Raw genomic sequence first — 16,054 nt, 5'->3', positions numbered from 1 at the left:
AACACACAACATGAGCAACATTACAGTCACAGCATGACATCCTGGAGCTGTGTGTGTGTGCTGCACCTCTCCGGCGCTGTAGCTGCGCAGTCTCTGTAAGTGCTGTCTGTGTGTGAGGTGATTAGGCAGACGTCCGTTCTGAAGGGGAATCCTGGGGTCAATGAAGGTCGTCGCACGACTGTTGTGGTCCACAAAGAATGACTACAATGCAAAATATGACACAGAAACATGTCATTAAAGACTAAAGCGGTTTCATGTTATGCTAGTGGAGCCATTATTGTGTTCCACACAGTCTGTGTGTCTGGAGGAGCTCACCTTGCCCTGCGGGTCTGTCTTGATCTCCCAGCCTCTCGGCAGCTCCAGCTGACAATCGGCGAATTTGTTGAGGAAAGTGACGAAGTCACGGTTGTGTTGATATCGCTCAAAGTTGCGCGCATCTCGCCGTATTTTCAGAATCATGTGCTTCAGGCAGGTGCTGTTAGTAAACATCTGATACGCACCCTGAGGGAGAAAGACAGGTGTGTGTGTGTGTGTGTGTTAATAATGAAAGGACATTGACTGCACATGACTCTATAAATAATGAGAATGTACAGTTTCACAGGAATTAACATTTCCAGAAACCTATAAGGAATATAAACATGAACATCATTTACTCATATAAATTAATTAAGGTCCACATTCTGGCTTAGCCTTCATTCTGAAAAAAAGAAGAAAAAAATATATAATTTTACTGTTATTTATTCTTTTGTGAAAATTACAATATATAGAAAATAGCAAATATTGGTGCAATCAATCAAACAATCAAACGAACAAACAAACAATCAAATCAATCAATCAATCAATCAATCAATCAATCAAATCGATCGATCGATCGATCGATCGAACAAACAAACAAACAAACAAACAAACAAACAAACAAACAAACAAACAAACAAACAAACAAACAAACAAACAAACAAACAAACAAATCAATCAATCAATCAATCAATCAATCAATCAAATCAATCAAACAAACAATCAAACAAATAAACAAACAATCAATCAAACAAACAATCGAACGAACAAACAAACAAACAAACAAACAAACAAACAAACAAACAAACAAACAAACAAATCAATCAATCAATCAATCAATCAATCAATCAATCAAATCAATCAAACAAATCAATCAAACAAACAATCAAACAAATAAACAAACAATCAATCAAACAAACAAACAATCAAACGAACAAACAAACAAACAGTTGCCTTGTTTTCAGTAAGCTAAAATATATCTGTAAATATAAAATATAAAAAATTCAAATATAAATTTACCTGAGAAGCAATACATTTTTTAAATATAATTTTACCCCAGAGAAGAAATGTTATTTATATTTTAATATAATTTTACAGATATTTTATATGTTAAATATTTTACTGAAAAACAAAGCAACTATTTTATTATGTTTTTTTCTTTGCACCAATACTTGATATTTATAAATGCACATTAATTTAAGAATGTTTAACTATTTTAGCAAAATAAATAAATAAATAAATAAAATATAATATATTATATTATAATAATAATTTTGGACAGTAATCTAATCAACTTGATTCTTATGTAATGAAAATGGTGATGAAACAGAAGCAGCGGTAGATCTTTTCTTCTGTAATGTGCCATCTGTGTGTCACAGATTATCTGGAAGAAAACAAACAAACTGTAGGGCGGGACTTGGTTCTGTTTATCGGTTGTTGATTGGATGTTGAGATGTGGGTGTGGCTCTTAAAAGAGCTTGCAAGGACAGAGTTTAAGAGCTCAAAATGATTGGAAATCCTGCATACATCAGAGAGAAGACTGGCGCTTTCATCGGAAGTTATGAAATTTTGATTAAACATTACAAGATCAAAATATAAAAAGAAAGAAAGACAGTTACAGTGATTTAAAAAAAAATGTCATTCTGACTTCAACAAATGTTATTTTTGACATTTATTCAGTTGCGGTGGATATTCTGAATGTCATATTTACCAGAATATTGAGTTATGACAATCAGATGAATCCTTATTCTTGTGCATGTGTATCTGATCTGATATAGTGAGTAATCTGGTGTTGGGTGTGTTATCAAACCGAACACAGACAGCAGGACTTTAGTATAATCATGAATATTCAATCAATGCTGAGAGTGAGCTCTTCGTACGTGACCTGCATGAAATAACTTGAAACAGAAGGAAGACGTCTCTGAGAGCACAACACTGACTCAGAAACACAGAAAACATTTGCACCATCTTGTAAAGAAGTGTACGAGATTGTACTCTCCCACAGATCCACTTGGGTCGCAGCACGCTTTATCTTTGACTTGTTAACGTCTGTTATCTGTTGCAGGAGAGCTTATGGGATCAATAAAGAGGGAATCTGCAAATAGTTCAATCAATATCACCCTTCAGCTAAAGTGCAATAGTAGCATCCTCACAGCGCTGCATACACTGAAGCAAATCAAGTCACTTTCAGAGTGCTGGCTACACATGGTTTGAATCTTCTTTCTTCAAGACAAAACACAGTATCTACTAGAACACACATGAAAACTCACATTTGAAGCTTCTCGTTTTGACTTACGTAGTTAGCGTGGAGGACAGTGAAGAACTCTGGGTGGCTGACAAACTTCACGGCTGGACACTGAAGCAGCAGCGTCACGCTCTGGTTATTCACAGGAGATGAAGGACCTTCCCTTCGCTGATCTACAAACATTACAGACACACATACTGGCTTATTTAAAGGAACAGTTATGCCAAGGATGAAAATTTGCAGAAGATTTATTCAACCCTCAGGTCATCCAAGATTAGGAAGAGTGTGTTTCTTCATCAGGTTTGTATAAATGTGTCTCTGCATCAGTGTCTCAGCAATGGATGCTCTGCAGTGAATGGGTGCCGTCAGAATGAGAGTCCAAACAGCTGATAAAAACATCACAATAATCCACACCACTCCAGTCCATCAGTTAACATCTGGAGAAGACAGATGTCACTGGAGGAAGCGTTAGTTTTTCACTGGAGGAAGAGTTATTATGGATGATGGACTCATATTTTAGCTAAAAACGTCTTAATGCTGGATGTGTTTCAGCTTTTGTCTTCTCCAGATGTTAACTGATGGACTGGAGTGGTGTGGATTATTGTGATGTTTTTATCAGCTGTTTGGACTCTCATTCTGACGGCACCCATTCACTGCAGAGCATCCATTGCTGAGACACTGATGCAGAGACACATCTCTACAAACCTGATGAAGAAACACACTCTTCCGTATCTCGGATTCAGCATTTTTCCTTTAAGCTTGACACAGTAAATAATTACTAATCGATAAATACATCCAAGTTGAAGATCACTTCTCTTCAGTCTACTTCTACAAGCATCTCACTTTCTGGTTGAATTTCAAACAGAAATACATACATTTTAACTTAAAATTCAGGATCTATGACACACAATGTGTTTTCTGGCAGCCTATCTCCTCCACAGAGCTCTGCAACTGCTCAAAACTCAAAAACTCATCACACAGCATCTGAAGACAGGCCCACCTGGAGCTTGTGTTGTGGATTCACTCTCTGTGTCTCCTCCGCTGTTTCTCTCAGGTCCACGGCCGGCCGGTTCATCTTCGGTGGCCATCGTCCTCTGGATGTTCTGATACCTGGAGACAAAACAACATCATGATCAAACTATCACTGTCCTTAATGTTCATCATACGAAGAAAACTTATGAAAAGCATCATCTAGTTTTTCATTGTGACAGTAGGTCAGAACCGTGAGGAGTCTGTGTTTGCCACAATTCCTCAAGTATTACTTATTAAGTATTAAGAGGCTCATTCTCTTTTTAATAATGTACATTTATTTGTTTAATATTATTTAGAATATTATTTAATATCTTGACAATACATGAATGAAAATCTTAATGGAAGTTGAAAAAAAATTGCATTTTATTTTTTACATATTATTTAATGATAATAACAACAAATTTAGCTTATTTTTACATGAATCTCAAAGCATTTATTTTTTATGAATTTCAAAGCATGGTGCTGCAGGTAGAAATTTCAAACAATTAATTCACACTGCTGTTAAAACAGGTCAGCAACATCTTATTTGTTTAAGAACTATACTCTTCTGCTCACCAAGGTTACATTTATTTGATCAGAAATACAGTAAAACAAAAAAACGGTAATCGCTGTTCTAATCTAGACTTTTTATACAGTAAAAACATAAATATTGTGAAATATTATTACAATATCAAACAGCTGAATGTGAATATGTGTTTAACTGTAATTTATTTCTGTCATCTGCTGCTGTATTTTCAGCATCATTACTCCAGTCTTCAGTGTTACATGATCTTCAGAAATCATAATAATATACTGATTTACTGATCAACAAACATTTCTGATTATTATCAATGTTGAACACAGTTGTGCTGCACAATATTTCTGTGGAGACTGTGATACATTTTATTTTTCAGGATTCACAGATGAACAGAAAGTTCAAAAGAACAGCATTTATTTGAAATAGAAATCTGTTGCAACATCATAAATGTCTTTACTGACACGTTTAATCAATTTAACACAAAACCTCATATGCTCCTGTTAGCTGTAGTGTTACAGACAGATTCAGTCTGTGTGTCCTCTAGGGGGCAGCATCAGCTCAAACACACTTTAAGTATCAGCTGTTTTTGCTGCATTCATATCACTAGCGTGACAACAACACATTTAAAAGAGTAGAACATGTTCTGCAGGGCTAAAAATAAACACGGAGTCCCCATATATAGCGATGCTCTAGTTAATGGGTGTACGAGGGAGTGTTTGGGGATCAATCGTGCTCTACCTCCTGTTGAGCTGCTCCATCTGGTGAGTGGAGCCGGATCTCCGGATGCCGCTGTATTTGGCTGCATGGCTGGGCCTCTGCCACGTAGTGCTGCGGTTCACATGATCCACGTAGAAAACACGGCCGTGACTGTCTATCCGTGCCTCCCAGTCTGTGCCAGTCAGAAAGAAGTACATCAGCTTATATAAACACATACGATCAGACTGAGTAGAGACGATTCAATGAGATTTCAATCAAAGCTTGTGAATATATCATACATATCTATGAAGCAATGCATAGAGCTTTCAACAATTTGAGCAGAATTTGAATTCATGTCAGCAAACAAGATGCAGTAACTGGAGAAATAACATGTTTCACTTTTCATTAAGAATTAACCATAAACATGTTATCATCATACACAATATATGGGATATTTGTTGACAAACTATGATAATGTTTGAAACAAACATCATGTGTACTCATTTTTATTATTAAATAAAAATTCATCTAAAATTCTAAAATCTTTAATATATAATAAATATAGTATAATATAATATATTATATTTCCATTGTCCTCAATTGTAAGTCACTTTGGATAAAAGCATCTGCTAAATGACTAAATGTAAATATAATATAAAATTGTTAGATAATTTTAGTTAAATGCCATTCTTTTGATCTGTGAAGCCTGAAAAATTAAATATATTTATATATTGACTGTGCTTCTGTGAATTTCAGTTGAAGAATTTTTTTTTTCAGTCATTCCAATTCCAGCATCTTGTATAAAATGTACATTTCAATTCAAATTCACAGTCATAAATTGAAGGTCTGGTATACAGAGTATGCATTGAAAACTCACATGTATGTAGGACCGTGAAGAAGCACAGCTTTAAACACACAACACAAGCTCTCACTCACACACACACACACTTGGGTGTTGCACAGACATAAATAAGATATCGCTATACTTCAGGCCTTGGCAAACTAGAGCTCTCCGTGAGCAATGGGGTTTGATTTATAGTCTCTGTGGTGCAGCAGTGAGAGCGACGCGTGCCTGTTTCTCTGCCTCTTTCTGAACACAGACAGACGTTTGCCAAACCACATTAATAACCGCTCTTGTAAATAGCAGATTTGCACAGAAATCAATCGACAGATGCCAATCTACATTACAAATCCCTTGTGATCCATTAATTTATCTTCATTATCCACTGGAGAAACTGCAGGGTTTGTTGCATATTTCAGCACAGAGAGTATGTGTGTGTCTCAGGAATTCATTCATTCGTAGAATATACCAGCATTCTGGAGCTGGCAGAACTGTATCATTTAAGCTCTCTGCAGTATTTAAGCTGTCAGAGGCTTTTGAGTGCATTTTAACATTTTAAATGTGTTTCTTTTTTACAGTAAAATGCCACCAGTGTTACATTGTGAGTATCAAATACACAACTCAAAACCTCATAACTGAACCGACACCTGCACACTAGGAGGATTATGGCAATCTTATGACAGTCTATGCCATAAATCAGTGGTTCTTAAATGGTGGGTGAGAATTTTTCTTTCAGTGTCACATAAAACTAATAAAATATTTTGAAAAAAAATAATTGAAATAAAAAATGTAATGTTTAACTAAATAAAATATTCAGTTTAATTTTAATATTTGTAAAAAATTATATAAATTAAATTACAATATATAATATAAAAAATATTGCTTACTTTAATAAATCACAATGTTATTTTGCAGTTGTCGCATTGCAAACCACCCTTGCAAAATGTCCATGCAAATGACTTTATATTTAATTATTCTAAGTATTTTTCTCATTAAAAATGCCTTGATGGCTTATTTCCTTCACTTTCAAGCTTTTTAGGATTTGAGAATTACTGGCTTTGAAAGTAACATTCATAGTGTAGCTGTAAGTTAAAACATATTGACTGACTTGCTTTTGAATAATAGCTTTAAATGAAAACGCAGCATGCATACGCAGCCTCTTTGTGGCCCGTATCACTATGGCAACTGTGAAGAAACCCTTGAGAGATCAGATCAGACCATCACATATCTCTTGAGAGACAAGCTCATTTTTGTCAATTGTGCTTAGAGTTTCCAGAAATCCCTCTCGAGGAGAGTGTACAGATCAATTCTGACACCAAAAAGCTTGTGTTCTTTCCATTTTTGAAAGCCCTTGCCCTACTCGATTGCCTAAACAAGCTCATGATATTGTGTACTAAACACCAAGACATATTCAAGCAGGTTTTAAGACCCAAACAGTGATTTCCAAGTTCATTTCTATTGAGAGTGAACAACATGCCGATGTTTTTCAAAGACCTGACACCCGCTTCGTCTGACTAATGAACTATAAATGATGCTTGTTTGAGCATTTGTAATTGTATAGACAACACTTTGGGTAGAAAGGAGAGGGTGATGAATGTCACTGAGATGGACGATGGTATGAATGCATTGTCTTTGATGATGATTAGATGCAATGCTGGGAGTGAGCATTAATAAACATGGGATCAAGTGAATCTCATGTCAGTTCAAACCATGAACACACACACACACACACACACACACACATTCCCATGCAAATGAAGGTAGCAGGTTAATGGCATAAGCGAGTGTTAGGTGTGATTCAGGAAAGCTTACTTGGTGGTAATGGTTCATCAACACTTGGGAAATGATGGGGATCAGGCCGTAAAGCAGGAAGCTGAGTGATTGCATGATGACGGCATTGCATATGACAACTGCCTACAAACAAAATCAAATACAGGCCCATGACTTATGACAATCTACATATGCCATAAATCAGTGGTTCTCAGCAGGTGGGCTGAGAATTCTCCTGCCAGTGTCACACAAAAAATATATAATAAAATCTAAAAACTGCAATAAATATAATGTAACTAAGTCAAATATTTTTATTGTCTATATATATACACACACACACACACACACACACACACACACACACACACACACACACACACACACACATATATATATATATGATTAATCACGATTAATCGCATACAAAATAAAAGTTTTTGCTTACATAATGCTGTGTATATTTATGATGTATATATAAATACACACACGTGCATGTATACATTTAAGAAAAATATGTTACCTTTATATATTAAATATATTTATATATAAATTATATTAATATAAATATATACATGTAAACACATGAAAATATTTTCAAAATATATACTGTATGTGTGTGTATTTATATATACATCATAAAGACACACAGTACACACACATGTTATGCAAACAAAATATTTTATTTTGGATGCGATTAATCAATTGACAGCACTAATATATATATATATATATATACAGTGCCCTCCATAAGTATTGGACAGTAAAGACAAAATTGCTCTGTTGGCTGTGGAGTCAAGACATTTGTAAATATGATTAAAAGATGAATATGAGACAAAACTACAGAATGTCACATTTTATTATTAGTCGTTTCAACACATAGATGTTTTACCAAATAAAAAGAACAGCACTTTTAGAGTTCATCCACTCATTGATGTGAGCATAAGTATTGGGACAGTTGAACATAAGGCAGATATAAAAGATTAAAAGCTATTATTTAGTTGCAGATCCCTTGCACACAATCACAGCAGTGAGTCTGTGACCCATAGACATCACCAGACTCTTGCTCTCATCCTTTCAAATACTTTTCCCAGCCTTTAATGCAGCCAATCCCAATTGTTGCTTGTTTTGGGGAGTTTCTGCCTTTACTCTCCTCTTCAGCTGCTGAAATTCATGTTTAAATCTGGAGATTGACTTGGGCAATCTGAGACTTTCCATTTCTTTGCTCTTATAAATTCCTTGACTGAACTGGCAGGGTGTTTTGGGTCATTGTCCTGATGCAATATGAAGCACTTCCCCATGAATCTGGTGGCATTTTCTTGAATATTGGTAGGCAAGATGGTTTTGTACCCTTCCAAATTCATTCTGCTACTGTCATCATACATTAAGTCATCAGTAAAGTTGAGAGGGCCTGTTCCAGAGACAGCCATACATGCCAATGCCATGACACCACCTCCACCATGCTTTACAGATGAGGCTGTATGCTTGGGATCATTGCAGTTCCCTTTTTTTCTCCAAATTTTTGCTTTCCCATCACTTAGATAAAGGTTCATCTTTGTCTCATCGGTCCATAAACACAGTTCCAAAACTCTTCTGGCTCGCCTTTGTGCTTTTTTACAAACTCTAATCTTGCCTTTCTATGTTTGGTGCTGGTCAGAGGTTTGCATCTTGCTGTGTAGCATCTGTAATTCTGTGTCAAAGTCTCCTGAGGACAGTAGATTGTCAGAGCATCACCCAGCTTTCTGGAAGTTGTTGGTGATTTTACAGACACGTCTTTTAGGGTTCATTTTCACAGCTTTTATGATTTGTCTGTCATCAACTACTGTTGTTTTCTCAGCTGATCAGGTTGTTGTTGGTTGCTGGTGGTTTCCAAACTCTTGATTTCTCCATGCCCTTTGTTTTTGCTAGAGCTCTAACTGACTTCCTCTTTTCTTTTAGCATCCAAATTGCTTGCTTTTCTCTCAAAGTCAGCTCCCTCATCTTCATCCTGGTTTGTGTGTGTCATCATTGAATGCAAGATTCAGAATACAGAAGTAATGGATATAACTGATACGACACATTCCCTGCTTTTAATATCTGAAGAATTAATGCAACAGGACACAGCTGATCACTTAGAAAGACCTGTGAGGCAACTGCTCCAATACTTATGCTCACATCAGATAGAGGGATGAAACTCTAAAAGTGCTGAACTTCTTAGCTGGTAAAACATATATGTGTTGAATCACCCAATAATAAAATGTGACATTCTGTAGTTTTGTCTCATATTCATCTTTTAATCATATTTGTAAATGTCTTGACTCCACAGCCAACAGAGCAATTTTGTCTTTACTGTTCCAATGCTTATGGACGGCACTGTATATACATTTGGGACTCTATTGTGTTTAAAATCTAGGTCCTGAAGCAAAGCAAGTTGAGAACCACCAGCATGAATAATATATAGGCTGAATTCAGGGCCAAAATTGCCAAAACGTTACACAATTTACCTGAATTCGCCCTATATATATGTAATGTCTCATAAACAAATTCATTGAGATATCATGGACAAGGTAACCTTTCTGGTGACTGTCTATTAAATGTGGGCAGTGAAAGGTGAAAGACTAATTAGAGAGTCAATATCGGTTCTCAACAGGTATAGATCATATTGGGTACAGCAGTAATTTGCAGCCAAACTCATCACAGGGCAAACTAGCAAGCAGCACTGCAGCAATTACAAGCAGTGTGGCTTTCTTTTAATGATGATGTTATGTGCCAAATTCTGCCCGGACTTTAATGAAGTAAGAAACAACCCATTACAACAACATAACCATACAAAGCTAGCTGAAAAAGTGTTCAGTGTTATGAGAGTGTTTCAATAATTGCTATGTCCAGTACCATACTACTAGTTACATTTCTGTAGTATGCAGTGTGGATATTGTGTGCCATATAAAACCAGTCAATATGCACCTAGATGACCAACTGCATACAGTTAAATTTTCAACATCGCTTTCTCTGTCAATTTATAAGACAGTTAACACAATATTGGATTAAACATACAAAAATAGCAATTTCATTTTTGCTAACTATAATTATAATTATAATAAAGACTAATATGTAAATTAAGCATGCCATGTAATAGGACATGTGACAAAAATCTAGCATACTAGTGATGCTAGCGTTTAATAACTGTTTAACTTTTCATAAAGTATACAGTTTCACAAAAATAGTAGGCAGCATACAGTGTATACTGTGATTTATGCAGTATGTCAGCATTCCATTCTAAACACAACTTAAGTGCTCATTTAGCTGGATGCTAACATGATAATATAACGGAAATTAAATTAATTGCTCATTGGGATTAGTGGGATGCTAACATGACATAGTTGGAAGCTATTTATTCAATTAACCACACCATGTAATGAGGAATTACGGCAACCATCTAGCATACTACTTTTAACATTGTAGTGTGAAGTATGCAGTAAGCCATTGGTCTTCAACCCTGCTCCTGGAGACCCACTATCTTGCTAAGCTTTTGGTGCGTTCCATTTGAACTCAGAACTTGGGACTTCTGAGTTCCCAGTAGGAACTTTTAACTGTAACACAATCAAAAATAGCAGCTCAGCGAAATTTTTCAACCATATGAACATAAGCGAAACAGTAGTAATATATTACTTTAGTTACTATTTGTTTGTCTCAATAAACTCAGTGGTGCACAAAGTACTTCCTAACCTATATCTGTGGCAGGGCTCTAGAATGCGACCAAAATGGTCTTATTCGTTTTTGTTAATAAACATTATGTAAGACAGTTTGTCATTGCAGCCTACTGTTTTCTTGAAGTTGTGCTTTTTAATTAAGAATAACAATGAATCCATCTTTTGTTTTAGTCTTAAAAAGTGAAAGGTGTATAGATATAAACAAAACAGACAATTATCTTTTCTTGTAAAACGTGACACCAAGATCGTGAATTTGAACATGAAAGTGAAAGCGTACGAAAAAAGAAATTCCTGTTCACAAAATGTAAATCACAAATACTGATGAAAAAGAAGGGTTGAATCTTGAACACTTTCGTTACCATATAACTATAAACTATGATAAAAGTTTATCAGCATGCATTGATTAATCAAATGTTGTATCAAAAAAAACATATATAATAATAATAATTGCGACCAAATTATGTGCTTGTGCGACCAACTGAGAAAGTTAGACGCAAAAGTGCGACCACTGGGAAGAATGAGTCTAGAGACCTGTGTGGACACAGCACTTCGGCATTATCTGTGGAAAATATTTGTATGTGTTTCTATTGATTGTTATTGCTAACAATGTATGCATCCAACTTCAACTTGTGAACTGGAGCACGGTCAACTCGGGTGGCGTCATTTCCAGCCTTGACATCCAACTTTCTAGCTAAATGGGATGCGGCATTAGATACAACCTGCTTTAAGACACCTCCCTGTGATTTTCAAGTCATCCTGAACACATTGATTCACCTTGTTCAGGTGTGATTGATTAGGGTTGAATCTAAATTAGGCAGGACAGTGGGTCTCCATAAGCAGAGCTAAAATATCTCTGCAGTAAACATTGTTAGTAGTCCATTCTGAACATAACTCAGTTCATTTAGCTAACATGAAAGTAGTGTTTATGAACTCAACTGCTCACTGGGATTAGCGCAGGAGTGTCCAACCCTGCTCCTGGAGAGCCACTGGAATGCAGTTTATAGCTTCAACCCCAATTAAACACAAGCTAATCAATGTCTTGCTAGGCATACTAGAAACTTTGAGGCAGGTGTGTTGAGGCAAGTTGGAGCTAAACTCTGCAGGAAAGTGGCCCTCCAGGACCGAGTTTGGACACCCTTGGATTAGCGCAGGGGTGGCCAAAGTCAGTCCTCAAGAGTCACAGTCCTACAGAGTTTTACTCCAACCTAGATAAAAACTCACCTGCCTGTAGCTTTCCAGTAACCCTTAGACCTTGATTAGCCTGTTCAGGTGTGTTTGATTAGGGTTGGAGCTGAACTCTGCAGGACCGTGACCCTCCAGGACTGACATTGGCCACCCTTGGGCTGCGTTCACACTGCAAGCCTTAGTGCTCATTTCCGGTCAATTCACAACCTTTTTATTTTTTGTATAGCTGTTCACATTGTTGTTTTAAATGTGGCCAATTTCAGATTTACAGTTTGAAGAGATCATGGTTCTGAACTGACCCGCATGTGCAAAACAACGATACGAACAGGGTTTTACAGGTTTTCACAACAAGATCCGCCCAATTGCTTCTCAAAACAAGTCCAAAACAAGTCCAAAACTAGCCAAATCATGTTCAGAGGGGTAAAAATAGCGCGAGTGGGGTCGCGTCAACCCACAAAATTGAACGCAGGAAATATGAAAAATAAGGACAAAATGTGACAAAAGAGAGCAAAGTTTTGAAACATTTATGATACGAGCCCTCATTTTTTATACAGTTGTCACTGTAATACTTTCAAGTTCTGACACATCACACTTCCACTGATTACCTTCCGTAACTGTCTTGATAACTTTGGGTATATAAAATCTTTGAAGTGTCTCCCGTTAGCGCATAATTATGACGAATGTTGATCTAGAGCAGTAGTGTCTAACTCAGTTCCTGGAGGGCCACAGCCCTGCAGAGTTTAGCTCTAACCCTAATTAAATGGACCTGTTCCATCTAATCAGATCCTTCAGGCTTATTTGAAAACTAGATGGGTATGTGTGTTGGAACAGGGTTGGAACTAAACTGTGCAGGGCTCCCTCCAGCAACTGAGTTTGACACCCCTGGACTAGAGGGTTGCTAACATGAGATAAAATTCATCAAATACTGATCTTCTTTGACAATGAAACATCAACAATCCCTGTGCATTTGAGCAACTGCTCCAAGCAACACGTTTTAGCAAACATCCAAGTCCTTTCCACAATGCGTAATTTGGACAAGGCTCCTCACCTGTTGACCTTACACTGGGCCCAGGTACTGGTGACATCTCCACCTCCCCTTCTCTCTGGGGACTTTCTTCCGATGATGACTCCCTCCAATGAACCAACCCGTCTCCTGGCTCCCTAATATCCGGACTCTGCAACGAGTCCGAGACGGACTCAAAAGCACTGTTCTCCTCCTCCTCTTCCTCCTGCGAGGAGAAAACGGTGCTCTCCGACAGACGGGTGCTGTCAACCGAAGAGAGGCGAGTATGGCTGCAAAGGTGGTTACGCCCCTCGTAACCTGAGTTACTGTAACAGGAAGTGCTGTAACAGGATGTGCTGTAACAGGAAGTGCTGTAACAGGAGTTGTCACACAGTTCGCACTCACTCTCTCGAGGTTCCCTTCTGCTTCTGAATCCACCACCAACTTCCATGTGTTCGCTTTCCAGTCGGAGGGTGGAAGGTGAGGGTCTTTCGCCTTCCAAAAGTTGGTTGAGTTCGGAAAGGCGCTCAATGGAGAGGCTACGTGGTAGAGTACGCCTGCAACAAGGTCTAGGACACTCGGGCACGATGGATGGAGACTGGGCTTCAGACACCTCGTCTTCTTCCGGCTCTTCCTCTTTGTCCTCTTGGGGTTTCACAGTGATTTCCTCAGAAGATTCTGGGTCAAGTACCTCATCTTCATCTTGGCTGTCATGGTGGCACTGAGCTGACGGCAAGCTGTGCAGCAGATGATGAATGCGGATGTAGTGAGAACGTGGCGTCTCTGGTTCCTCACAAGCTGAGGCGATGACCGTCTCCAACTCGGACACCGGAAGCGAACAGGGTCGGCTCTTGCGCTTCAAGGCACTCCGCATCCTTGGCGAACAGGGTTCTTCCTCATTCCCATCTCTTTCCAAATGCTCTGAGCTTGAGCCTCCCTCAGCTTCTACATGCTCTCCAGTATGTCCCATTCCAGTTGGTCCACCTGTGTCTACAACATCATGGTTCTCCAGAACCTCCAAAAGAGTCTCAGCCACAGTTTCCTCCTGCATCTCCTCAGACTCTGTTTTTCCAGGGTCTTGCTCCGCAGTTTCTCCTTGAGTGGCATTGCTCAATAGTATGTCTGCTCGAGCTGTGACAAGCTCATCAGCTGATCCTTCTGCTTCTGGTTGGGTATCCTTACTGGGCTCATCTAGCGAGGTGAGCAGCACAGCATCCTGGGTCTCTACCTCTGGAGGACTTTCGTTAGGCGGCTCCAGAATGTCAGGTCCCAAACTCAATGCATCCTCCACAGGTAGATCAGAAGCTGGTGGTAGGTCTTCATTGGGCTCCTGCTCAGGCTCCGGGTCAGGTGTCATATCAAAGACTGGCATTGTACTGAGGGACACCTCCTCTTCATCTACAAGAGAGAATAAGCAAATCTGTCAATATGGTTAAACAGATCAGCTGTAAAATAGGGATGTAACGATTACCGGTTTGACAATAAATCATTGTACTTCCCCACGGTTAGTATTACCGTTTCATATTTTCATTAAAACCATATTCGATTACCACGATTTGAACAACTCACGATAACAACTCGCAGTTTTAAGTAACAGTCTCACGTGTGCACAGCAGCAGAGTAGCTTCGTTTTGAGTGAAAATAGAGCAGAAAAGCTGGGAGGTTTTAAAAGACTGCTGAGGGAATTATGCAAATGAATTTATGAATTAATTAATTATATGAATGTACCTCTGAAGGTTCTGAATGTCTTCAGAAACGATTCGATGGCATTTTGTTTTCATCTTCGCTCCATGTAATACCTAAAGAAGGTGTTCTCAATCGCAATACTGCCTTGTTCACGGAGGTTACTGGAAACAGCCTTATTCAGCTTTTCCATAGGTGTCACCTAGTGCCAGAGAGTGGATTTACAGAGACTTATATTTACATTCAGAACGTGGCCAAAAATTGGACCAAATTTGCATGTCCTGCTGTAAATTTTGACCGGTTGATGAAAAACAAGCTTATGGGGATTCTACACATTTGAACAATTCAGTAATAAGTTATCTATAATTATTTTTGCAGCAGATAAAATAAATATAATAATTTATTAATAAATTATCATTTTGACTTAATCCTTTTCTATATTTAAAGGCTGAAATGTGAGGTTTACATTTTTATGAAACTTTTTCAAAGCTTTATTTGAACATTAACATTAGATATTTGAACATGCTATTAAACTGTTGTCAGTCTAGTTGTCATTTAAAATCCGAACATCATTGGTCATGATATTGTTTTAGTGATTATGCAAACAAAAAGTCATTTTATTTGTTGTTTGTTGATTTTTAAATATAAAACTTGGTGAAGTGATTTATGTGTCGGTACTTTTTGAACATCTCCAGCACATTTGAACAATACCGTGATAATACTGATAACCGTGATAATTTTGGTCACTATAATCGTGATGAGAAATTTTCGTATGAAATAACACAAGATACCTTTAGCAATAATCAGTCTACAAATTCCAAACCAATCTCACAGGAAAATGTAACTATTTCTTAACTCTTTTCCCGCCAATCACAGAATTTTCCGTTATTCATGAGACAACGCTTTCCAGCCAAACACAGAATTTTTGGGGTTTCCGTGTTTTCACTGTTATACGCTAGGGGGTGCTATTATGCATCTCCTGAAAGAATCTAGAAAGTGGCGATCAAAAACACAGACCACGAAGACGCAGAAACGAGCGATCTCATATGTAAGCTTATGCATATGAAAAATAATGCGATCATCAACACTAACCGCATATAAA

At 37.7% G+C, this 16,054-nt stretch overlaps 1 protein-coding gene across 1 annotated transcript in view; it reads right to left on the bottom strand.

Annotated features, from left to right (window-relative positions):
* LOC306863120 (E3 ubiquitin-protein ligase HECW1-like) overlaps positions 1–16,054 on the bottom strand; it is a gene marked incomplete at both ends in the record, with an annotated part of 75,868 nt that overhangs the window by 13,511 nt on the left and 46,303 nt on the right. Inside the window, 7 exons of the mRNA XM_079406311.1 lie at positions 67–201; positions 316–501; positions 2,591–2,712; positions 3,540–3,649; positions 4,827–4,977; positions 7,438–7,539; positions 13,315–14,667. Coding sequence (XP_079262437.1) covers positions 67–201; positions 316–501; positions 2,591–2,712; positions 3,540–3,649; positions 4,827–4,977; positions 7,438–7,539; positions 13,315–14,667 — 2,159 coding nt within the window. The remainder of the gene's footprint in view (positions 1–66; positions 202–315; positions 502–2,590; positions 2,713–3,539; positions 3,650–4,826; positions 4,978–7,437; positions 7,540–13,314; positions 14,668–16,054) is intronic.

The sequence above is a fragment of the Barbus barbus genome, assembly GCF_936440315.1.
Source record: "Barbus barbus genome assembly, chromosome: 44".
NCBI classification, from domain to species: Eukaryota; Metazoa; Chordata; class Actinopteri; order Cypriniformes; family Cyprinidae; genus Barbus; species Barbus barbus.
The sequence above is the reverse complement of the archived record's forward strand: the minus strand, read 5'-3'. Positions and strand labels throughout refer to the sequence as shown.